This window comes from Petaurus breviceps, unplaced genomic scaffold (assembly GCF_028583685.1).
Source record: "Petaurus breviceps papuanus isolate PSGF00001 unplaced genomic scaffold, PetGlider_PUasm1.0 179, whole genome shotgun sequence".
NCBI lineage: Eukaryota > Metazoa > Chordata > Mammalia > Diprotodontia > Petauridae > Petaurus > Petaurus breviceps.
In genome coordinates this window covers 4,956,383-4,982,249 of record NW_027185779.1, presented here as the reverse complement: position 1 = coordinate 4,982,249, position 25,867 = coordinate 4,956,383, and the positions used below count along the sequence as shown (strand labels likewise).

Genomic DNA, 25,867 nt, shown 5'->3' with positions numbered 1-25,867 from the left:
ACAGTCCAGTTGGTGCTGGGGGCGGTATTCAAACCCATATCTTCCTGACTCTCACCCTTGTACTCTTTCCATTACGGTACCAGACCTCCTGGGTCTCAATGCTCATTCAAATTCTTGGATAAATAACTTAGGGTGATAATAGAAGAAACATATGCCACGGAAGAATGGAAAGTATGTGCATGTATGATATTTAACAGTAACTAAAGATTGGGGAAGAGGAAATTTCTGCCAAAAATCTGAGAGAACAGATGTTGACTGATGTTTTTACGTTTTTCAAAAAAAAACACGTGATATTGGGACAACAGGTCTCACTAGTAAAATTTACATCTAGTAGTTAAAACTTAAAAACTGTCCTTCATAATCATGTCCTTAGAGGTATGCTTTCAGGTGACTGAGCACTTTCAATATTGGTTTCATTTTGATTCTTCTTTTTCTTCAAATGGATAAATGTAAATATTAAAATCACACCTGAAAGAGAAAGATCCATTGTAAAATAGATGCTAATAAAAAATATACTGTACTTTAGTGTATTTGCAAATGGTTTATATTAATCAACATGTAGGACAGAGACCAAGAGCAGTCAGGTGGCACAGTATACAGAGTGCAGGGCCTGAAGTCAGGAAGCCTCATCTTCCTCAGTTCAAATCTGACCTCAGACGCTTACTAGCTATATGACTCCGGGCAAGTCACTTTACCCTGTTTGCCTCAGTTTCCTCATGTGCAAAGTGGCAGAAGAAAATGGCAAATCACTCCAGTATCTTTGTCAAGAAAACCCTACATGGGCTCACAAAAATTCAGACACAAAGGATAGTTTTGTGATTCCATTGGTATGAGGCCACTAATCCATACATAAGGATCCCTGTTGGGGAATACTGACTTAGTTTTAAAATGTGATATGATCTATGCTTTCAAGTATTTTTATTTATTTTAAAATATTTTGTCAAGTATTTCCCAATTACATTTTCATTGGGTTTGGGCCACACTCAGTAATATTGCCAGCTGACCATGCATTGACATCTCTGTAGACAGTTACTTAAGCACTGATAGGTTAAAAGATTTGTCCAGGGGCAGCTAGGTGGTGCAGTGAATACAGCACTGGCCCTGAAGTCAGGAGAACCTGAGTTCAAATCTGGCCTCAGACACTTAACACAAAAACTAGCCATGTGACCTTGGGCAAGTCACTTAACCCAATTGCCCTACCTCCCCACCTCCAAAAAGCAAAAAAATAAATAAAAATAAAAGATTTTTCCAGGATCATAGAGCCAATAAAGGTCAGAGATAAAACTTGAACCCAGGCTCCTGGCTTCAAGGTAGGCTCTCTATCCAATAGACCATACTACCCTTTTATAATATGATAAACCATTCATATTAAATAATACATGCCTTTCTTGAGGTTTAAGGAGGAAGAAATGGCTTGAGGGATGGAAGTTTTGTGGTTTGTTTTTAATAAGATAGAGGATGTCTTGGAATGTACTTGACAATTCATTTTCAACAGGTTCATAAGTATGTTTCTAGAATGTGACGTGTTTGACTCAATACTAGATATAATAGAAGGTATAAAGAGAATCTATAAGATATGTGTAGTGGGAGCTTGGGCTTTCTCCAGGGACCGATGCAGATGTTAGAATTCACTCTTTGGCTCAGTCCCATCAGGTGCTTTGCACACCTGGTGGGTTGAATGACAAAGAATTATACTTAGGGAATAGAAAGTGGTCTGAAATATTTTCCTGAGGTTTAACTGTTGGCACATCACACTTCTTTCAATTCTTCATTCTGACAACTGAAGGGAAGTTTTATCTCTCATTCTCATACATTATGTGTTTTTTAAACTTTAATTATTAAAATGGCTTTAGTTGGATTTTATGGTTCGTGAGCGCCTATTTCATTTTTAAAAAGGAAAAAAACCCTTGAACCTGCTTTTTGTTATTGAGTCATTTTTTTCAGTCATATCCTACTCTTCATGACCCCATTTGAAATTTTCTTGGCAAAGATACTGGATTGTTTGCTGTTTCCTTCTCCAGATTATTTGATAGATGAGGAAACTGAGACAAACAAGGTTAAGTGACTTACCCAGGCTCACACAGTTAGTAAATGTCTGTGGCCAGATTTGAACTCAAGAAGAGGAGTCTTACAGATGGCAGACCTGGCACTCCATCTGCTGTACCACCTACCTGTCCTAGACTAAGTCAGGAGGTGGGGAACCTGTGGCCTCCAGGCCATATGTGGTCTTCTAGGTCCTTGGGTATGGCCTTTTGACCAGTCCAAGTTTTATAGAACAAATCCTTTTATTAAGGGGATTTGTTCTGTGAAGTTTGGATTCAGTCAAAGGGCTGCACTTGAGGACCTAGATGGCCACATGTGACCTTGAGGCTTCAGGTTCCCCACCCTTGCACTAAGCCAATGATCATAGGTAGCATTACATAGTACTTTAAAGTTTACAAAACTCTTCTCATGTGTTGTTTTGTTTGAGGGTCACAATAACTGCTGTGAATTAGGTGACGATGATGAAACTCAGAGAGGGTAACTGTCATGCTTAGAACTCAGAGAAATGAAGTGACTGGCTCAAGATCTCCCAACTAGTTAGTCATTTGAGGCAGAATTCAAACTCAGTCTTCCTAACTCCAAAGTCAGTGTTCTGTCCGCTGTACCGCCTCGTTGTCAAATTTAGGCATACGGTACAATAACATGGTTTCTCCACTAAGAGAGTTTAGAATCTAATTGGTGAAATAAGACTTAGTAAATGCAATTACAAGGTGAGAAGTTTGAAACTGATGTCAATGGCAATAGGGAACTTTTTGATCCAACCTGTGAAATGATAACAGTTGTAAGGAGAACAGTCTGACAAGGGCAGAGGGGTCATATTAGAAAGGAGCATTTTTGGGGCAGCCAGGTAGCACAGCGAGTAAAAGCACCGGCTCCAGTGTTGGGATGACCTGGAGATCGAATCCCGGGCTCAGACACTTAGCACCCACCCAGAAACACCTGACTGTGTAACCTTGAGCAAGTTACTTAACCCCGATTGCTTAGGGGAGGCCAGGTGGCTGAGTAAGAGCACCGGCTCCAGTGTCGGGATGACCTGGGGATCAAATCCAGGCTCAGATACTCAGCACCACACCCAGAAATAACTGGCCGTGTAACCTTGAGCAAGTTACTTAACCCCGATTGCTTAAAAAATAAAAAAATTTTAAAAAAAGAAAGGAGCGTTTTGTTGGGAAAAATTACATTTGCTATGTGGTTGAGAGGGAAGGGAAGGTGGGATCCCCTTATGTAGGATCTTACAGAAAAGCAGAATGAATGGTTTGAACTTGATGCCACAATCTTGGGAACCATTTTAGATCCTTGAGCAGAAGAGAGACAAGATGATGTGACAGAGGCCCAGCAAATCCTAATGGCTAGAAGATGAACCTTGGGGTTAGTCAGTCAATAAACATTAAGTGCCTACTAGGTAGTAGGCACTTGTCAAGAACTAGGAGCTTTCAAAGAGAAGTATAAACATTCCCTACGCTCAAGGCACTTATCTTCTTAGTGTTCCAGGACACTCTCAAGAATACAGTTTACACAAAGGGGGCGGCTAGGTGGTGAAGTGAATAGAGCCCCAGCCCTGGAGTCAGGAGGACCTGAGTTCAAATCTGTTCTCAGACACTTGACACACTTACTAGCCATGTGACTTTGGGCAAGTCACTTAACCCCAAATGCCCTCCAAAAATAAAAAGAATACAGTTTACACGAGTTGTCAATCTGTAATAGTGGAGGGTGTTTCCATATCCTCTACCAATAAAATCAGAGATCTAGATTGTCAACACCACTCCCATCCCCCACTCCATTTAAAAAGTGAGGAATGTATAGATTGTAAAGAGAGGAGTAGAAATACTGATTAGTATTCTGTTGCAGAAACTTAAGGCCCTCCTTTTCTCTATAATAACTTTGAAAGGAGTCGATCTGAGATTTTACCAAATACACATCTAAATAAGTCCCTACATATCCTAGAACAGCTGTTTCATCTGGCGTATAGCCAGAGAAAGATTTCTCTTCTCCAGGCTTTAATTTACCTAACTTTAAAAAGGAACTGCTAAAATATCATTTAGCTATCTAAGAAAGACTTCTGGGAACCAGAGAACCTGTAAAAAAAAATTTAAAACAGTAGGATCTGTCATCTACTATGAAAAATAAGCTCAAACAGGGTTCTTTCTGGGATATAGCAGGGCTTATCTAAGATACTGTAGAGTCTAGAGGAACCACAACCTTGGAAGAAGAACAAGGAAAGATGTGTAATTCCTCCCCTCTCCAAAAAACAGCCAAATCTAATAACCAATAAATATTTACTCAGAACCTATGATATGCCAGGTACTGACTGAGAATACAACCACCCTCATAGAGGGAATTACCCAAAGGACACTGGCAATTCCATGGGGTAACTTTGTAATTTCTGAATATTCCAACAGTGGTCATACAACTACTGCCTGTACTATCCGTCTCTATCCTGAAAGCATTAGATGGTACCTAGGCATCAAAGTGTTGTCTTTTTGTCTTCTGGAGCTGCTTTATGCCACATCAAACGTTTTTAGAGGACCTACTATGTTCCAGGCATAGTTCTAGGAGCTGAGGATACAATGAAAAAAGTTGTCTTTGCCTTCAAGGAACTTATGTTCTATGAGGGAAGACAACATGGATATATAAGTGCCCATACATACATGAAAGGCAGCTAGGTGGTACAGTGGACAGAGGGCTGGGCCTGAGGTCGGGAAAATTGCTCTTCCTGAGTTAAAATCTGGCCTCAAACACTTACTAGTTGGGTGACCCTGGGCAAGTCACTGAACCTTAGTTGCCTCAGTCTCCTCGTCTGTCAAATGATCTGGAAAAGGAAATTGCAAACCATTCCAGTATCTTTACCGAGAAAACCCCAAAAGGGGTCACAAGAATTGGACAGAATGAAAAACAGCTAAAAAACCCTAAAATGTACATGCATATATTGGTTTATATACACATGTGTATACATACACACACATAGAATATGCAAAAAATAAACATAAAGCTTTTTGGAGAGGGAAGTCACAAGCAGCAGGAAGTATCAAGAGACATACTTCACTTCCAATGGTGTTTGAATCAAGTCTTGAAGAAAACAAAGAATTCTAAAAGGTGGAAATAAGGAGGAAATACATTCCAGGTAATGAGAACGGGCAGTGGTAAGGTACAGAGATGGAAGATGGATTCTCATTGTGAATAGTAGTCCATTTGGCTAAACTGTAGAATATGGGAAGATGAACAATGTATAATGAGGCTAGAAAGTTAAATGGGGACCAGGTTGTGAAAGGTTTTAAAAACAGAGGTGTTTATATTTTATCCTAGAGATGATAGAGAATCAATAGACTTTATTGAATAGGGAAGTGATATGCTCTGACCTGTGTTTAAGGAAAAATCACTTTAGCAATGGTATGGAGGATGAATTGGGGTGGAGAGAAATCTGAGGCAAGGAGACCAATTAGGAAGCCACTGAGGAATTAGGAAGCCCAGGTGAGAGGTAATGAGGGCCTGGAGTAAGGTGATATGAGTAGTGACTAGTGAGAAGAGGTTGGATACAAGAGATGTGAAAGCAAAAATGGCAAGAAAAGACAAGTGGCTGTCTATGAAGAGTGAAGGAGTGTGTGCAGTTAAGGTTAATGACAAGGTTGTGAACCTGGGCCCCTCGAAGACTAGTCTTGTCCCGGTCAAGTTTGGAAAATGGTCAGTTGGGTAAGGTGGGAAGAAAGCAAATTTTATTTGGGGCATATTGAGTTTATCTGCCATCAGAAGGTAAAAAGCTAGGTACTATGACTCACTTCAGTGTAAGGCATCATGGCTCAGTGTTTTGAAAGAGCATTAACCTTAGGGTCAAAAGACCTGGTTTTGAGTCTCCACCATGTATTCATTGTATGATCTTGCTCAAGTGGTTCAATCTCTTCCAGTCTTAGTTTCTTCATGTGTAAAATGGGGATAACAATATATTCCAGACTCACACAATTCACAAGGTTGTTTGGGAGATGGAATGAGATAACATAATAAGACGTGACATAAACTTTAGCTGCTGTTATTACTAACATGCCTTATTCATTACAGTTAGCCAAAGCTTTATGTCTCCCATCGTTCTAGTTGCTACCCCCATAGCCAATGGAACATTGGTCTAGATGTCAGTTCAAGTCACCCCTGCTTCTTAGACTAAAGACAATCACATCTGGACACTCACCAATGACCAAAAAAACTGTTAGGAGTGTGCCAATTGCCATGCCTACTGTGGGTATCCCATGAAAAGAATCTGCCTCCCGGAAGCACAATCCATTAGAAGCACACTTGCACATAGTGACTGAAAAGCAAATCAAATATTATTCAGAGAAAGTTAAACCTTTAACACAAAAAAAAAGCCTAGAAAGTTCTCATTACCTTTCCCTCTGCTCCACAAAGATATTTCTTTTGTTCATTTCTGTCATGACCTGAGAATTCCCTGGCATACGGAATTCCCAATGAAGAAACTCTATTCATCAAGGCAGACCTAGAACTACTATGTAACTTAAAGTCTTGGGGAGTTGCCTGGGGCACTCAGAGGTTAATGGATTCACCTAGAGTCACACTGTCAGCACCTGTTAGAAGCGTGTCTCTAACCCAGGACTTCCTGGCCCTGAAGCCAGTTCTTTTTTTCTCCTGCATCATGTCACGCCCACGTACCTTCTCTCCCCTCCCTTGCTTTTCTGCTTCCTTCTGTAGGTTGTCTTTCCCTTTAGACCATTAGTCTCTAAGCTTCTTGAGGGCAGGAACTGTCTTTTGTCTTTCTTTGTATCTCTAGCTCTTAGCCTAGTGCCTAGCACCTAGCAGGTACTTAATAAATATTCATTAACTGACTAACACTATAAAAACAGACTTCCAGGAAGCTATTCCTAAACAGTAAATATTATCCCAAAATGTAAAAAAAAAAAACCCACAAACAAAACACTGAGATATAACTCACCTGGGAAAGAGACAATATTTTCTAATGGTGGAAAACCAGCATCATTAATTTTAACTGAAACTTCATACACCTTCTCTTCAAAATTTGTGTGTTTTGTGGAAACTTTAGCATGGGTGCCTGTCAAAAGGAACAAACAATGAAGGCATGAGCCAGAAATAGGGCAAGATCTGGTACATTAAGCTCTCTCCTTTCTGGGAGCACTTCCTCCACCTTTGAAGCAGGATCCAAATCAATAATCAACCAGAGCAGACAACACACACATCAGGGGATGTGGTTTCAAAATCTCAAACAAGCAGCTTTGCTTGTATATGGAGGATGAGTGGTCACATTTATATGTGATGGGAATTAGATTATTCAAAGCAGAAAGGTCAATACCCTGTATTGTCCTGGTCAGAAAATTACTAAAGCATTTTACTGTTAACATATCTTTCCATTTAAGATCATAGATCTAGAATTAGAATGAATTTTAGGGTCCATCTAGTCCAAGGGTTCTTAACTTTTTGAACCCTTTGGCAACATGGTAAAGCCTATAGACCCCTTCCCAGAATAATGTTTTTAAATGCATTAATTACATTAATTTTATTATTAATAATACAAATATTATCATATAATTAAATGTATTAATTATACAATTATGTAATAATTATACTATAAAATATTAACAATAACAATAATAGCTTAAAGTAATTAAAACTTTAATAGCTTAAAACTACACTAAGACTTGTGCTTCCTTGTACATAATTATATTGAAAAACAGTTATGAAAATACTTTTCAAAAAAAAAACCTTAACAGACCTCAGGTTAAGAAACTCTGATAGTCTAATCCCATCATTTTTTTTACTATACTACATAAGTTAAGTAATATAGATTTTGAGTATCAGAAACAGCATTTGAATCCAAGATCTATGATCCCACTTTGCCATAAAGTTCTTTCCACTGTGCCACAAAGCCCCTCTCCTAGTACATATCAAGCAAAAAATTTTATCTCTAGTTTCATCTTTTAATCTTTTCTCTTTATTTTATTTAACAAAATTAGCGGGTTTCCAAAACTCATGCTTCCTACTCAAAGTATTCTCTTGACATAACAGCAACTTATTATTTCTCATTCTCATTCTTTCCCTTCAATTTGTCTGCCTAGAATTTTTAAAAGTTTGTAGAAGTCCTCTATCTTGACTCACAGATGTAGCATAGAAAATAGCCAATGAGCTACATGAAAAATCTCACTGAGTGGAAAAAAGACAAAGGATACATTCAGAAATGAATGATTTAAAACAAAATGTATCAATAAAGATAAGGTAAAATTTTAGCTAATAGTCAAAGAAAATGGTTTTCACAACCACAAACACCCAGCTAACTGTAGTCAATGATGCTAGCCTGTGAGTTCAATTCACTTTCTATCCTGGGTCAAGAAAGTTGTATATGTAAGAATATCTTTTGCATTGAAAATTCTTCATTCTTCTAACATTCAAGGTATTCTCCTGGTGGGAGCTTTTTATTGAAGTTCAAAACAATCTAACATCCCATCAGCAAGCAGAAAGCAACTCTTAATTTAGTGCTACAAGGTTACAAAAACACAATCAAATATCTCATCCAGTTCGAAATGCAGCCCATAAACTACATTTCCTTATCAGTGGAATTTTGACAACTCACCATTGATTTTGGAAATTTCCCAGTCATTCTGCAACCTGCTATTGCCAAGGGAAAAAACAAACTGTGGACCCCAAGGTGGTTGCTGGTCATCATCAGTGGCTTCAAAAATGACACTTCCTTTTTTAGTAAGTGGATAGCAGAAGAAGAAGCCAGTGTAGTCTTTCACTAACCGAGGAGGGTTGTCATTCACATCTCTGAGGGTTAAGTGGAAATATACTGAGGAAGTCAGATAGGAACCACCTAGAGAAACGAACATTTGCAGTCAATGTGGTATTTCTATATTTTCCTCATGACAAAAATGAATTAATAAATAAGTGAATGAATGAAGGCTCCTTCCTTTCTAAAAATTTGGCCATGGTTATTTTTTCTGCTTAATTTTTCACCTGATATACACTCAATTCTAGAGCAGTAAGCCTAGATTTCATATACTGCTCCATTGTCCCAGCACTTAACATAGTATCTGGCACACAGTAACCTAATGTGTATTGGCCTCCCTGCTGGATTTCTCTACCTTTGTTCTACAGTTCATTGTCTACACTGCACAACAATGATGGGTGGCCCTATTGTTCAAATGCCAAACATGCTTGCCTAAAACTATTTTATGGAGAACTTGCACAGGGCAAGCATTCACATGGTGGTCAGAAGAAGTGATACAAGAACTTTGGAATTGATTGTGTGACGTGGGAGACACAGGACAGCCCAGCTTGGCATGCCCTCATCAGAGAAGGGGCTGTGCTTTATGAGCAAAGCAGAATTGAAATAGCTCAAAAGAAATGAGAGATGCACAAATTTAGAGAACCCAGTCCAAATGTTCACATGGACTATTTGTGCTTGACCTGTGGTGGGGCATCCCAAGCTTGTATTGATCTGATCAGCCAGTCATTCACATTGAAACTTGACTCTAACATAGTGATGCCATTTTGGTCCTCATCAAGAAGGAAGGACATCAACCAACCAACCAAACACTTCACCTTAACAAAAACGATGAGATTTCCCTTTTTCTGTTATTCTTATGCTCCTCTGAAGTGACAAAGACTAGAATTAGCCATTTTTGAACCAAGGATTTCTTAACTTTTGGTGAGATACACAAAACCTCCACCAATGGTAGCAATTATAAATATGGCCAAAGTTGAGTGTAAATCCCTATGTTGTGTTGTAGGGCAATAAGCATTTGTGCCAATTTAGCTGGATCCTATAGGCTTTAAATCATTAGTTGAACTATTCTTTGTATGTCGGGGAAGACAAGGAAGACCTCCAACACGTTGGATGAACCTCCTGTGATGAACTCATGGGAGGCCATAGACAGGAGTTGCTCAGGCTAGGCAGGCATGAATGAGTTGCAGTCTAATCAAAGGATGGAACTTCTGAATCAATGAGATCACAAATGTATTTAAGCATTTAAATGATCTCAACTTGTGAAATTCCAGCAAAATACCCACTTCACTTAGAGACCTCTGCCTTATCAAGGCTTAGTGCTGCTTTGTGCTGCCTCTGAGGTATAGTGAGCTCCCCATTGTGGGAGATCTACAAGCAAAGGTCTGCTCAGCCTTTGTCATGGATGGTATAAAGGAGATTTATGCTTTGGAGGGAAATGAGAGTAAATATCTACTGAAGATCATTCCAACTTAAAGATACTATGGATTTCTGATTTAACCTAATGCACATTGTCTAAGTATTTTCAGTAGCTAGACTGAGAGTTGGCATTCCTCATCTCTCTCTCTCTCTATCTCTGTCTCCCTCTGTCTCTCTCATCACCATTGTGCCATTGTGAAGTCATTGGAGTCACTGTTGATGGATAAGAAAAGGAAGAGGCACCAGTGACCCACACCAAGCCCTTAAGAAGGAAGTTGTTGTGTGGTTCAACTTATCCTGAGTTTTTGGGGCATCTCAGGTCTCCTATAGCTACAGTTCTTATTCCCTTAAATATGTGCTTACTTTATTCATTTCATCCCAAGATTCTTTTTGATCCCAAGGATGAGATGTGTACAATGTGTTTACATATTAGGAAGGGAAAAAGAAAAAGGAAAAGCTATCAACATTTCTAGATAATTCTTATTCCTCAATTATCTTTTTACAAATAATTCATTCAAAACTAATTTGAGCTTTGAAAAAACATAACCTGAGGCTGAAATTAAGGAACAGAGAGGCTGAATATATTGGAAAGTGCTTCTTTTAATGGTGATGAGCAATTCAAAGTGCTTTCTGTGTGTGTGGTTTATAGCAGGGGAAGGGAATTTTGCTCATTTGAAAGATTTGAGAATGGTGGTGTTCTTGAGGGCTCTATTACTTTTCATGAGTGTGAGGTCCATTTTTAGCACACATGTGTGCTATCATATTTACAACTTAGCTTATGTAAACTCTGACTTAACTTGACTAATATACTCTGTGTCTCATAGGCTCTTAAATTGAGAATTGGAAGGGACTTTAGAGGTCTTTTATTCTAATCCTCTCATTTTACAGATAAGGCAACTGAGGTCAGAGAGGTCAAGGGAATTGAGACAGAAAATGTGGTTGGGTCAATAGTATTTCTCTTGGTAACATTTTAGGCTCTGGGAACCCCCGTGAATCTTCCCATGAGGCATTTGCCTGCAACCATAAACCTTTCATTATCCTATACCCAAATCTCTGTTAATCTTAAACTAGCCTAGCCCTCATTGTCCCCCTACTTCCCACCCTCGATCCTATCAAAATATGTATCCCCAAATCTGTTACGCTCTATTGTCTTGTCATCTCCAGGTAGTCTTCAACTATTTCCCACCCTTAATCCCATTCTTAGAGTCTGATCTCAGTTCCTCAAGATCCTCCTTAGACTCCTTCCCCAGACCCTCCCCAAACTCCTCCTCTAGACTACCCTGAGAACCCTCCCACAGTCTCTCTGTATATAAGACCCACCTTGCCTCCATGAAGGTGGTGAGATTAATCAAGTACAGACTCATTCTGTGTCAGATTATTCTGGCCCGCTTGTCAACATAAGTGTCACAAATACTTAGGTGCCTTAATAGTCTACCCATTATGGCAAATCTTTAATAAACTTTGCTTTACTTTGGCTGAGAGAAGGCTTGGGTTGAATTCATTTGGCAGGATCCAGTGTGTCAGTATTTTGGGGTCTTGAGCACCCCTAGAACCCCAAACCTCAACATTAGTAGCTTTGTCCTTTGTTCTTATTTCTCTTTCTTTCTGAAATAAAAGACATACTGGGTACTTCTCATCCAAAATACCAAAAAGAATCTTCATGCCTGTAACTTAGGTTGGATTGTTGACGTTTTCATTTTCTTTTCAAATGTTTCAATGATAAAATATTGGAGCCTCAGGAGATAAGACAAAGTAATGAAGTGTTATTGAGGGTCAAATAAATCTACAACATCATTTCTCAACTCCCAAGTATGGTAGTTTCTGGAAGTTATATTGATGGCAAATCATCCTTCCTCCTGAAAGAAACTCTAGGCCATATCAAATATGTTGAGGGGAAGGGAATGAGAGTAATATCACAGAGTCTAGCTAGCCCTCCACAGATGTTCTACCCTAGTGGGAGCATTTGCTGGGAGTACAGCTATTTCCAAAGCCAGGTGGTTTACTTTAGCAGAACCCAGAAGATACAGAAAGCCCCAGAAAGAGATGAACCTAAACCAAAATTTTCTTTTAACTCCCTTCTCTCTCACTACACTAAGGCAGATCTGGGTTGAAGATAAAATAAATACTTATATAGCATTGAAATGGCTTCCCATCAGATAGTTTCTTTTCTTATTTGTGGATCCCTGGACAGATATCTTCTTGCCATGTTGTGATGTTCCAACTTCCAGCTTCTACCCAGCACTCCATCTCCTGCCTTGGAACCCTAGGCTTTTGATCAGTCACTATTCACCATATCTAGCCCCAATCCACTCCCACCAACATGCTCCATAGCTAACCAACTTTATGCTGTGCCAACGAATAACCTTCTCCTCACCTCCTTTGATCTTCTAGCTCTGAGAAAAGCAATCATGCCTAGAAATGGTGTGTCAATCAATTTCTCTATGACTCCACTTACCAGACCTGTGACTTCCCTGACCAAAGCCACCTATCTCTCCACCATGTGTGTTGTCTGTCCCTATTAGAATGTAAGCTCCTTGAGGACAGGGATTATCTTGTTTCTTTGTGTTTATTTCCACAGCTCAGGTTCTGGCATACAGTAAGCACTTAATAAATACTTTTTCATTCATTCATGTTTAATCTTAATACTTAATTATTCTTTGCCTCTGTTGGCCCATTTTACCACTAGCTATTTATCTATATCTGAAAAAACCATATTACATTTTAATTTCTCACCTTTCTCAGTGGCTATTACTTTCACTCGATACTCATTTTCAGCTTCCCTGTCCAAGTGTCCCATGGTAAAGATCTCACCAGTGACTCCATCAATTCTCAGCCAGCCTCGGGTGTCCTCACTCATAGAGTAACTTCACAAAGGAAATGGAGCAAAGGAAACATTATATTATTTTACATAAAAGTAATTAGTTTTGTTTTTTAGTAGTACTATCATTTATATGTGTTTTACTATCAAACTATTTACTATTTAAATAGAACTCTAACTAGGGCTGGGCAACTAGGACTTTGCCCAGGGTGTTGACTTTAAAGGGCATGACAGTACTTGCAGTCTTGCAGCAGTATAAAAAAAACAGAATTAAGTACCTAGTTAGCAATATTAAGTTAAAATACGAAAGTGAAAGATGGCCAGCTAGAGTGAGCTCCTCTTCCCTTCCATCCACCCCAGTAGTTGTCTTGTGTCAGTGTTCCAGAGTCTCTGTTTCCTTCCCTTTTCCTTCTCTCTCCTCCACTAAATGAAAGGAAGCTTCATGCTCCTGGAACAGTTTAGATTATTTACCCCAGGCCTCAAAGTCTACTTTAGACTCTGAATTTAAAGGCACATCCCCTGACAATGTCTCCATATAACTCTTCACATTTTAAAAATTGTTTTTATTTAAAAGGTACTTTCTCCACAACTGTGTGAGTTCAAATATCATAACCCTCATTTTACAGATGAGTAAATATGTTTAGACAAAATCATGCGGCTATGAATGTCTGCATCCCAGGTTTTTCAACCCAGAACTTTGTATTCTATGCTCAGTGCTCATAACTCTACACCACACATACATTTTCTATATCATCTCATTTCAAAAAAGTAAAAGCTTAAAATTGTTTACAGACTTGTTCCCTAATTATTAGAGATTTATGTGGTTTGATTTTCTTATAAAAAAAAAAAAGAGTGTTGGGGCAACTACGTGGTGCAGTGAATAGAGCACTGGCCCTGGAGTCAGGAGGACCTGAGTTTAAATCCAGCCTTAGACACTTAACACTTACTAGTTGTGTGACCTTGGACAAGTCATTTAACCCTAATTGCCCTGCCTTCTCCCCTCCAAAAAGCAAAAAAAAAAGTGTTATATATTTTCAATCCTTCCCTAACTCAACACACACACACACACACACACACACACACACACAAAATCCCCTAATTTTAATTCCCTAAAACATATATCTCAATTCCCCAAACATACAATAAGCCTGATTTCTCATTCTATTCTCTTCTATTGATTGTTAGAACATCCCATGAAGTTAGGCAAAGCGTGAATAAAGGAAGCAATCTTCAGGGGCCTTTCCCCAGGTTTGTTGTTGTGTTGTTTCAGTCATGTCTGACTCTTTGTGACCCCATTTGGGGTTTTCTTGACAGAGATATTGGAGTGGTTTGCCATTTCCTTCTCCATCTCATTTTACATGGGAGGAAACTGAGGCAGACAGGGTTCAGTGACTTGCCCAGGATCACACAGCTAGTAAGTGAGGTCAGACTTGAACCCATGACAATGAGTTTTCCTGAATCCAACCCTAGTGCACTATCCACTGTGCCAAGTAGCTACCCTTTGCCCCAGGTTACATTCCATATATATGGTAATCTTTAGGATCACTGAATCTTAAAGTAGGAAGACCTTCATCAATCATTCAATTCAAGCCTCTTATTTTATATATATATATATATATATGGAAAGGGGAGGACAAACATTTATTAAGTAACTATTATGTGCTAAGTGCTATATAAATATCATCTCATTTGATCCTCGCAACTACTCTGGGAGGTAGGTGCTATTATGATCCCTATTTTACAGGGAAAAAAAACCAAACTGAGGTAGACAGAGATTAAGTGGCTGGCCCAGGGATACAGTTAGTAAGTACCCAAAACTAGATTCAAATTCAGGTCTTCCTGATTCCAGGTACAGGGTTCTATCCCCTGCAGCGCCACCTAGCTCTCAAGAGTAATCTGTGCATCTGTTGTCCACTATGGTTTCAAAACTGAACTATACTATCTGGGCCCAAGTTTTGTTTTTTTCTGTCTGGTCTCTTGTCATAAAACCAAAGAAGCTATAAAAGCATTTTCAAGCTCTTACTGTGTCCCAGGCAATGTGCTAAGTACTGGGGATAAAAAGAAAAACAGTTTCTGACCACAAGGTGCTTACAGTCTAATGAAGAAAATATCACATTTGTCAATTAATTCATACAAGATAAACCCAGAGCAGAGCCCTAGAAGAGAAGACACTAGTAGCTTTAGGTACCAGGAAAGGTTTCCTGGAGGAAGTGGACCTTGAGCTGAGTCTTAAAGATAGCTAGAGATTCTTGGAATCACAGATTAGGAGAGAGAGCTTTCCAAGCATGAAGATGAAATATGGCAAACATACTCACTGACTTCCAGTCAGAATATTTTGATCTTTGAGCTTAATCAAGAGTGGCTCACTGATTGGTAGTTCATAGACTAAAGCTCTACTCAAATATTTGGAAATAAAATGAAAATACAAATAGAAAAAAATAGTCCAATCAAAGAGCATTGAATTTGGAATTGGGAAGACCTGAATTTAAATCCTTCCTCAGATACTTACTAACTGTGTGACCCTAAACAACCACTTAAACTGTATCACCCTCAGTTTCCCCATCATGGGGATCATAATAGCACCTACTTCCCAGGATAGTTGTAAGGATCAAATGAAATAACTTATGCATCATGCTTTGCAAACCTTAAAGCACTATACAAACACTAATTATTATTATGCTTTCATTAAGATAGTGTCATCTACAACCAGGTGCACTGACTTAGTTCTTGCTAAGGTATTTTAAAAAAAAATTTTGGCACAATATTGGTGTAACCTGGGAATGTCTGTGCATGCCCAGTTTGTCTAAGATGGAGGTGCCCCTGAGGGGCCTTTGAAGCATATCTTGATAGCTTATGGAGATCTCTGCATCCCCTAATACCTAAGTGGAGGTAACCTCCTTTGATCAACTGCCTGCATCTTTAAAACTGGTAAGATCTAGCTGTACAATGTCTTTACTGTGTGTTTCTAACTGTGGTACATTTATCTATAACATGAAGCCATGAACTTTGAGAGGGGAAAGACTTTCCTTCCTCTGCTTATTCTCTTTTTTCTGGCTTCTGGGTGTTTGTCCTTCTCAGTTTCAGGTGCCAAAGGTGATCACCCCTGAACTGGGTGACATATTGACCTTAAAGCCAGGTTTGGAGAGGGAATGGTACAGCAGCTAGCATGGCTGAGAAACCCTGAGAAGCCAGGGGATTGGGGCTCAAGACTAATTGGGGTTTTGGACTTAGAAGTGAGACTGTGCTCTATGAGAACAAACTAAGCTATGAACTTAATCCTCTTCCTCTCCTCAGAGAATGAGGTGATGCAAGGGGGTAGGAGGATTATGCCTCCTGCATGTTGGGACAGTAAGTTTGTATATTTGTGATTATACCTTATGAAGGAAATAATTCTACGCAAAAGCTAATATGACTATCAATGTTTAGGTGGAACTAGGATGCAAGGGACTACCTCTATAATTAAGACAACACCGTTGGTTTGAGCTGGAGCCATTTACAGAAAGCCTATACATCCCCTTAAAATACCTTAAGGGACAAGAGAACCCTGGGAGAGGGGTGAAATGACAAAATCTAACCCACCTGGTCTTCAGGTAATGGGGTCAGGGTGGCCTATATTATGGCAGTTAAAACCTGAGCATCTAGGGCAAGGAAGCAATATGATTTTGTTGCTTCAACTATTATCAGTCATTCAAGCATTTATTAATTACTTTCCAAATGCCATGAACTCTGTTAGGTGCTGGGGATATAAGTACAAAGAATGAAACCATCTCACTTCACAAGGATCTTACAAGCATTTAGGTGGCACGGGGGGTAGAGCACTGGACCTTCAATCAGGAAGACCTAAATTCAAATCTGGCCTCAAACATTTATTATCTGCATAATCCTGGGCAAGTCACTTTAACATCTATCTGCCTCCATTTCCTCAACTATAAAATGGGGAAAATAATTGCACCTACTCTCAGGGTTGTTGTGAGGATGAAATAAGATAATTATTTGTAAAGTGTCTAGTACATACTAGACCCTTAATAAAAGCTCTTTCCTTTCCTAAATTTGAATGGGGTCACAAGACAGTATAGATATAGATGCACACATACACACAAATATATGTATCTATGTTGAAAAGCAAATAATGTAAATGTATTTAAAATACTAAATGGTTTGGTTAAGGAGATCAAGAATGGCTTCAAAAAGATGATGCTTGAGCCAGATCCATTTTAAAGGAAAAGAAAGACTCTATGATACAAATGTAAAAAGGGACTGTATTCTAGGTACATGAAATGGAAATAGGATGTAGGATATAAGCGATGAACAGAGAGAAGGACAATTGGGGTGAATGGAAGAATTCAGAATGGAGAATAATGCCCAGTAAAGCTGAAAAGACTATTCTGTATGGTGTCTACCATACTTTTAAAGAAACACTGTTGATTGCAAGCTGAGAGTTGAACCAACACATTCTGACTGACTGAGTTATATCCATAGCTAGATGGAAACATTCCCATAAAAAAATTTTTAAAAATATGAAGACAATTGTCTAGCTGTTTTGTCCATGTGATGCTAATTATTATATTTGGAAAGACTGAATTTTTCTCTTTTTTTCTAAATGTGCATAGACAGTAAAACTACGTCTATCTATTATTATACTACCATGACTCTGTCCTTATTAGTGATAACAACTGCAGTTAATTACTGTGTAGAGTTTTTTTTTTCTATTTTGTAAACTTATAACACAAATATAAAATTGTTCTCCTAAGGAGAAGATGGGCACCTGAGAAAGTTATGTGTTAGAGGAAATGCATACAGAAATAACATTGGGTTTGAAATTAGGGGAATTGGAAGAGCTCAGTTTGAACCCTGACTATGCCACTTACTCCTTGTATGATCTTAAGAAGGGATAATTGTAATGGGAATTTGAAGATCTTCCCTGTCCCTTAATAGAATGTATATAATCACATGGAGCCTCTAGTGTGATGAGCTTACTGAAGGATAGAGCAGATCCCACAGGAAGCTGGGAGTCAGAGAAGTTAGAACTGGAGGGAGGAGAGAATGTGCCCAAGGAGACAGCTAGGCTTGTGAGTGCTTGTTTGTGGGAAGGCTAAAGGATGGTGTGGCTCCCTGCTGTGCTATGGTATAGTAACTACTTTGTTGCTATGATGGAGTTGGTTTGCTGGTATTGGGATTTGGTTTTCTTGTGTCTGAATTAATGTTTTGCTTCTGTCTTAAATATTGAGAGTCTGTTATATTTTGTAATTGAGACCTATGCCCGCATATTCATAATTGCTGTTGGTGTTATGAATATTGTTTTGGCCCTACAGAAGGTAATTTAACCCTTTGAAGTGGAAATTCCTCATCTGTGAAGTGAGAAATTAGGTGGTACAGTGAATAGAATGCTAGATGTGGATTCAGAAAGACCTGACTTCAAATCTGGCCTCAGACACTTATTAGCCATGTAACCCAGAGCAAATCACGTAACTTCTCTCAATCCCAATTTCCTCATCTATAAAAGGAACATCATAATAGAATCTTCTAACCAGGGATGTTGTAAGGACCAAATAAGATAACAGATGTCAATTGCTTTGTAAACCTTAATGTCATCCATTATCATTATTATTCTAAAGTCTCTCCCAATTCTAAATAAATCTAAATGAGATCTAAAGTCCTAAGTGACCTGCCTGACTAAGAATGAACCACAGGCAGCCAATAGAGAGCTATAGCAATTCACCTATCTGTTATGCCAAATTTAGAAGTGAACTTGGGAGTGGGGAGATGAGGATTCCATGATTCCATGATCCCATTTGAATACCTGGAAAGTGGATAGAGCTGGTAATAGAAATACAGGTGCAGGTATGAAATATTAATTGCTCCAAAGCTGTGTCAATTAATCCAGCTTTGCCATTGAGCTGGGAACTAGAGATATGACTAAAAGAGGAATTTAATGGCAAGTTACAGGATCACAGACCTAGATCTAATAATAATAATAGTCAGAAATAACATAGCACCTTAAGGTTTGCAAACTGCTTTACAAATATTATCTCATTTTATTTTCACAATAATCCTGAGAGATAGATTCTCATATTATGAGGGATAATGAGGAAACTGAGCCACTTTGAATTTAAGTGATTTGCCTAGGTTTACCTGGCCAGTAATTTTATGAGGCCACATTTGGACTCAGATCTTCCTGACTCCAAATCTAGCAATCTTATTCCATAATCTAGCTACCTGCCAGGTGATAAACAATCTGCTAATTTAGCTTCCTTAAAAATCATTCAAATCCCCAGATGGATTAAACTAGTCGCAGTATATCTGATCAGATCAAAAGGAGAGTTATGTGTTCTGCCTATTGATTTTGTATGGGAAAACTTGTCCCAATCCCAAATTGCTACTTGGTCTCTTCCATTAAAATGAATCAATCTGGCCCAGAGAAAATAGGGCTATTTGTTACCTTACTGCCCTTCCCTCGGGATCGGTGGCATTCACCATAATCAGTTTAGTGTTTTTCTCAGCATTCTCACTTATTTGTGCTTGGTACAATGTCTGGGAGAATACAGGAGGTTCATTCACATCTGACACCATAAGAATAAATCTTGCATAGGAACTTGAATTGTACTGTACATTATCAACAAGTGGTTCAGGATTTTCAGCCTTGATCACCAGATTGTACATTGACACTGCTTCAAAATCAAGAGGCTGTTGGGACACAAGCAAAAAGAAAAAAAGTTATTCACATTTCTGTCAGTTGGCTCTTCTCAGAAAGGTCCATAGTCTCCTTGCTCCTCTCAAAAACATCACACAACATTATACTTATCAGATAAGATTCTCAAGTTATTCAGGGATTCATTTGCTTCAAAAATGATTTAATAAGTAATAACCATGTCATGTCATTTCTGAGAACTCATGAGGTATTGTTAAGGGGATGAAAGATGGCAAAGGTTCATTATTAGCATACCACGTCCCACTGTAACAATCAGGATTGGTCACATCATGCTTACTTAAAAAAGCACACATACCCATATTAAGAAGTACCCATTACCAGTGAACTTCAGGGACCTGTAATTTCATGGAGGTGGGTGTACCCCCCACCAATAGATTGCAACCCCTCTATACTTTGGTAGATGATAATCTTTGGGAGTTGCCAAAAAATTCATGACTCTGCATCTCTCTGAACTTAGTTAGCCTTGTCTTTGGATGGCCACCCTACAGTTTATCGCGAAGGCAGTAATGGAAATCTTTACAGCTTATTGGGATCTGGTAGAGATTGTGTTTTGTTGGCATAACCTTTGCCTCCATGACACAATGAGGCATTGGAAGAGGATTATGAATCATAGACTCAGACTTGGATGATAACTTAGAGGTCATCAAGTTTAAGCTTCTCATTTTACAGATGAGTAAACTGAGGTAAAGAAACCACAATTAACTTTTAAATTATTTTAAAGGGAAGACAAAGCCCATGAAACAAAGTTTTCATTTAGTAAGATTTCATTGCTAGCATTCAAGTCAAGAGGCAGTGAGTCATAGTGGATAGGGTTCTGGGCTTGGGTTCTTGCATGTACTGGCTGTGTGACCAAAAGCAAGTGTAGTTCCCACACCAGTACTTCTTTCCTAGTAATGAAATCACAGGTCCTTTATGCCTTGACTGTTAAGGTTGCCAATTAAAGTACTTTGAATTTCTCTTGAGATTAAAGAGGGAAGATAGTGGGTACAGGTCCCCATTTAAACAGAAAACTGTTTCTGTTCAATGTTAATAGATTGTGTTATAAGTAGGCATGCTTAAATGAGAAAACAATGTGGCAAATCATAGAATTTATATTTAATTTGAGACTTATCAGAGTAGGAGAAACTCTGGTAAGGGTTACAGGACCTGTGATTTATGTTTTTAAAACAGAAAAAAAAATCAATCCTGGAACTGATGAACCTGTCAGCTTCTCTTCCACACCTGGAAAAATACTGGAACAAGTCATATACACACATAACACAAAATACATTGGAAAAGTTTGAGAAGATAAGGCACTAAGGGACAATCAGCATGACTTTGTGAAAAACAAGCCTGGGCAAGGATCTGCCTAGAGAGACAATCCATCCTGACTTTGTAGGAAGACTTTGTTTTCAGTTCTGCATAAAAAGCAAAATAATGGTCTTGCCACAGATCCTGCCCTGCACCCAGGTGTTTGAAAGGTCAATTCAATCATTATAATTAATGGCCCAGAGTCACCCAAGAGGCATGACAATGTCCTCCAGAAATGTGCTCTGGTTCCAGTATACTCTGCCATTTTTAAACCTTTTTGCACAATTGAGAAGTGACAAAATAGAAAGCCTGATCCCTACATTTATAGACAACCCATAGCTAGCTGAAAATAGACAGGCATTGGACTAAAAGACCTTTGCAATCTCACTCAAAAATTGTTTTTAAAAAATTTCACCCAACTTTTAAAATCCTATGATCCTGAGAGATAAAATGAAAACAAAAGGAACCAGACACACAAGATGATTACAGATAATTATTATAATAATGATTGCAACACATTTGTATTTTACATTAAAATTTTATGAACTGCACCATCTGTAGGAAACCTGTCCTGATTCCTCAGTGGTTAGTGCCCATTCTCCAAAATTATGTCTTTTTTGGTAAGTATTTTGTTTGGTTATTTGAACATGTTTTCATCCACCCCACCTCACCACCATGAAATGTAAACTCCTTGAGGTCAGGGACTATTTTGGTGTGTTTTTCTTCATATTACCAGCACCTAGCAGAGTGCCTGGCTCATAGTAGGTGTTCATTGCTGTTCAATTGTTTTAGTTTTGTCTGACTCTTCATGACCTCATTTGGAGGTTTCCTGGTATAGATACTAGAGTGGTTTGCTATTTCTGTCTTAGTTAATTTTACAGATGAGGAAACTGAGGCAAACAGGATTCAATGACTTGCCCAGGGTCACACAGCTAGTAAGTGTCTGAGCTCAGATTTGAACTCAGGTCTTTCCAACTCCAGGTCTGGAGTTCTATCCACTCTACCACCTAGCCGCCCCATTGAATGAATGAATGGAAGCCCAAAGCATAATATAATCCTGTGACATAAGCAATTATTGTTCCTATTTTACTAATGGGGAAATTGAAGATTATCATCATCTCCATTTAGGTGAGGAAACTGAGTTCTTGGAGGGTTTAAGCAATCTGTTCAGGGTTACACAGCTAATAAGTGTAGAAACTAAATTTATCATTCTCTACCACACACTGCATCCTGTTATGCCCTTATTGGTAGTTCTGCAGGATTGATGGGAGAACAAGATTTCAAGAGGTTTGTGGGTGAACTTACAAGGATAATAACATCTTCCTGCTCTTGATGGCTACTCTGTAAACCCCCTGGCTCTCGATGGATTGATGATTTCCAGTTCTGTCATCTTTTTTCTATATTGGTTAGTTGGTGGGGTGTATAAGGATATTCATACCTCTAGTGTAAGTGTTTGCTGAATCCTTTTCAGGGCTGCTCATTCACTTGTGGTTCCACCTGATTCACTCAACTCTCACTTGTGGCTCTAAGAAGCTGTAGCATGCATAATACACCCTGGTAAACTATCTCAGCAGATGGACTAAACCAGGTTGGATGAATTAGGAGGATATCTACCCCAAGCATGTGAACATATCCCCCAGTGGAATGGGTGGATGAGAACAGTTTGTTCCATTGGCCATGAAGGTGACAGAAACATACACTATGGAGCACTTAGAACTTCGTTATACATCAAAGATGCTGGGCCATAGTCCATCATCTTGACTTTTGTCCTGCTGCTATACTTCTATGATTCTGGAAGAAAGAGTGAAGCTGGAAACTCTGTGCAACCCTACCTTACTTAAATCCAATTCACATGCAAGTCAAGACATCACCCATGGTGTCATTGGTTGTCTTTGAAAACAAAAGACAAACAACATCAATAAATTTGCAAATGAGGAAACTAAATTGGAGAGAAGTCAAGTGACTCATTTATCATAATAGTGTCAGCAACTATAGAAAGTCTATAGTTCTGGTCAAGCTCGCTAGCCATGGTGCTGAAAGGGTTAGCTCATCTGTTATTCCAGTACCTGGGCCTTGTGGCAGCACAAGGGGATTTCCCAAAAGAATAGTCCATCAATGAGTGGTTATTACTTTGGGAACTAGGCAGCCTACTCTTGGTGTGCATTGCAGCTCTGGGCCAATTGACTGAAAATAAATATTTATAATATTTAGATCACTGAGGCTTCCTATCTCTTTAGTGTCTAGCAGCCTAGCCCCTCATTCCTGGTTTTCTGGATTGTATGTCTCATTTTGGATAGTTGTCACTGGTCCATTATAGTTATGTCATACATATCTTTTATGTTCCCTGAAGAATAAGGTTACTTTATGGGGTTCTGCCAACTTATAGGTACTTGGGGGGGGGGTGGAGATAGGAGCAACAAAGGCAACCAGAACTTGGTCCTTGACTACCTGATCACTTTGTAGGTCAGTGGTTTGCAATGAGAGTTGTCCATCAGGCTAGTCTATCCTATCCTGGAGAAAATGGTCTGAAATTTCCCCTACCAGTAGAATAAGTGGACAGAAAGGGAAACATCAGCCAGCATTCCCCAGCTAGTTAGTGAAGCCATGCCCAGAACTAATGGTAAGGCCTATCCTTTTTCATGCATAACACTGCAGACAGCATCCAAATTTGAATTGTGGACACTAGTATACACACACTTAAAATTATTTACATCTACATTCAGACTTTGCAATGAAGACATACCCATAATTCAAGTCTTCTGCTGTAGTGAATCACACTTTTTCACAATCACAACTCACATATCTAGTGCCTTAAGGTTTGTAACACACTTTGTAGCAAAGGTGGGTCATGCCAGTATCAATATCCCATTTGAAAGATGAGGAAACTAAGGCTCAGGGGAGATAAGTAATTTGGACAAAGTTATATGTTATCACATATATTAAGTGTCAGACTATTAACCCAGGCCTACTAAAGCCAAATCCTCTATTCTTTACCTGACACTGTATTTCCTCTTAGTACAGTAAACAAATAGATCTATTCAGTCATGAGCAACAGTGGATCCTGTTAAAATGGGTCATTCACCTTATTTATCTTGACATATCCTGCATTAGTGAGGGGATCAGTGTCAATCACAAGTTTTCTATCAGGGTCCCCCTGAGTAATACTATACAGGATTTTGGAGCTTCCAGTAAATGGCTCATCCCCATCTGTAGCCTGGATGGTGAGAATTGTTGTTCCAACAGCAACATTTTCATCAACAGTCAGATTGCCATACTAGAGGAAAAAGAAAGACAGAGATATGAGAATGCTTATAATAAACAGGAGAGAAGATACTATATTCATTCACTAATTCATTCATTCCACAACTATCTATCATGCACCAACTTTTATACAATAGCATCCTAGGTCAAGAGAGAAATAGAAATATGATTGATATGATCACAATGTATATAAAGCTTACACTGCCAGAGGGGATATAAGCAATAAATTAATATATAACAACCCTGCAATAACTATGAAGCAAACAATACCATAGGTGTGTGAGAGAAACAAAAGGCTAACTGTGATTTCGTTTGGGAAGGAAATATCATTTCTGACAGGGAGGATCAGGAATGAGATATTATTTGAGCTGATTCTTGAGGGTTGAGTAGGATTTCAATAAGCAGAGATGGGGATGATGAATTCTAGACATAAGGAATGACAAGAGCAAAAGCCTGATAAGCATGAAAATATCAGGTGATAAGGAGTTCAGGTTAGCTGGAGTTAGGATTATAATAAATCTACTAATTCGCAAGTAAAAAATTTGCCTTACTAGTTTCTGAAGACAAGAAACATAGTTAATGGCACAGTGAAAATAAATAAATAAAAATGCTAGATATCCATTATAAGGATCTCAATCCAAATCCTAGGTCTGTCATTTGCTAGAAAAAGGAACAAAGAACTCAGATGATTGGACACTAAATGAGACTGAAAGTTCTATTTATTCTGTATTTGCATATACTTTTTGCCCAGTCTACAATCCATTCTGCTATACTTCTAAACACCCCAGAAGTTCCAAAAATCTTTTATCTCTTTTTAATTACTACTAAGCTGAGCTGCTAGATTTGTCATCTCTGATTTTCTAATCACTCATTAAAGAATTATGTTCAAATACCACCCTAGAATCTAGCCAAATGAACTCCTAAATAGATTTTTAAATAATAAATTCCAACAGTTTATTTAAATGAAATGTTGAATAAAACCACTAGCAAGTTTCAAATCTACTAACAATAAAAATGGTCATTAATATTTTTCTAGAAGCATTAATTTTGTTTTTCCTTTGCCTTATGGATATTTTGTTTTATCTTAAACCATAATATTATTGTTTTTCTTTACTTTTCTTTCATACAATAGTTATTGGCAAAGGGGCTTAAACTGCCAATGTTCTATAGGAAGAATAATTGTTTTTACCAAAATTTATGGTGATTCTCAAAGTAAAATTCATTTATTTAATCATTGTATAGATGACATTCTTTCCATCAAGATTTATCAAAGATGATATCTTTTCACTAAAGACTATTCCACTTACTTTAATTTGCACTAAACGTGCTTGTTTAAAACATGTTGACAAATTATATATTCCAATGTAGACAAAAAATATATAACAAATTCCAAGAGATTGTTCTTGTCCTTTAATTATGGTGTACTTTTGTATTATCAAATAGTCTGTGAAATAACTGATCCAAATTCCAGTATAGTAACTGGAACCTTTCCTTATGTAACATAATAGTATTTAGCAGAATGCTATACTTGAATGTATATATATATATATATATATATATATATATATATATATATATATATATATATATA

The 25,867-nt window shown here is 38.3% G+C and overlaps 1 protein-coding gene across 6 annotated transcripts in view; it reads right to left on the bottom strand.

The window, feature by feature from the left end:
• Positions 1-357: 357 nt before the first annotated feature.
• CDH17 (cadherin 17) overlaps positions 358-25,867 on the bottom strand; it is a 44,218-nt gene continuing 18,708 nt past the window's right edge. For 3 of the 6 annotated variants that reach the window (XM_069086567.1, XM_069086569.1, XM_069086565.1), the window contains 7 exons: positions 24,098-24,289; positions 19,456-19,700; positions 12,932-13,062; positions 8,627-8,866; positions 6,977-7,093; positions 6,221-6,337; positions 358-468 (listed from right to left, as the gene is read on the bottom strand). In XM_069086567.1, the coding sequence (XP_068942668.1) occupies positions 362-468; positions 6,221-6,337; positions 6,977-7,093; positions 8,627-8,866; positions 12,932-13,062; positions 19,456-19,700; positions 24,098-24,289 (1,149 nt within the window). In that variant the 3' untranslated portion in view covers positions 358-361. The remainder of the gene's footprint in view (positions 469-6,220; positions 6,338-6,976; positions 7,094-8,626; positions 8,867-12,931; positions 13,063-19,455; positions 19,701-24,097; positions 24,290-25,867) is intronic. The other 3 variants (XM_069086566.1, XM_069086571.1, XM_069086570.1) reach the window with 3 other exon arrangements.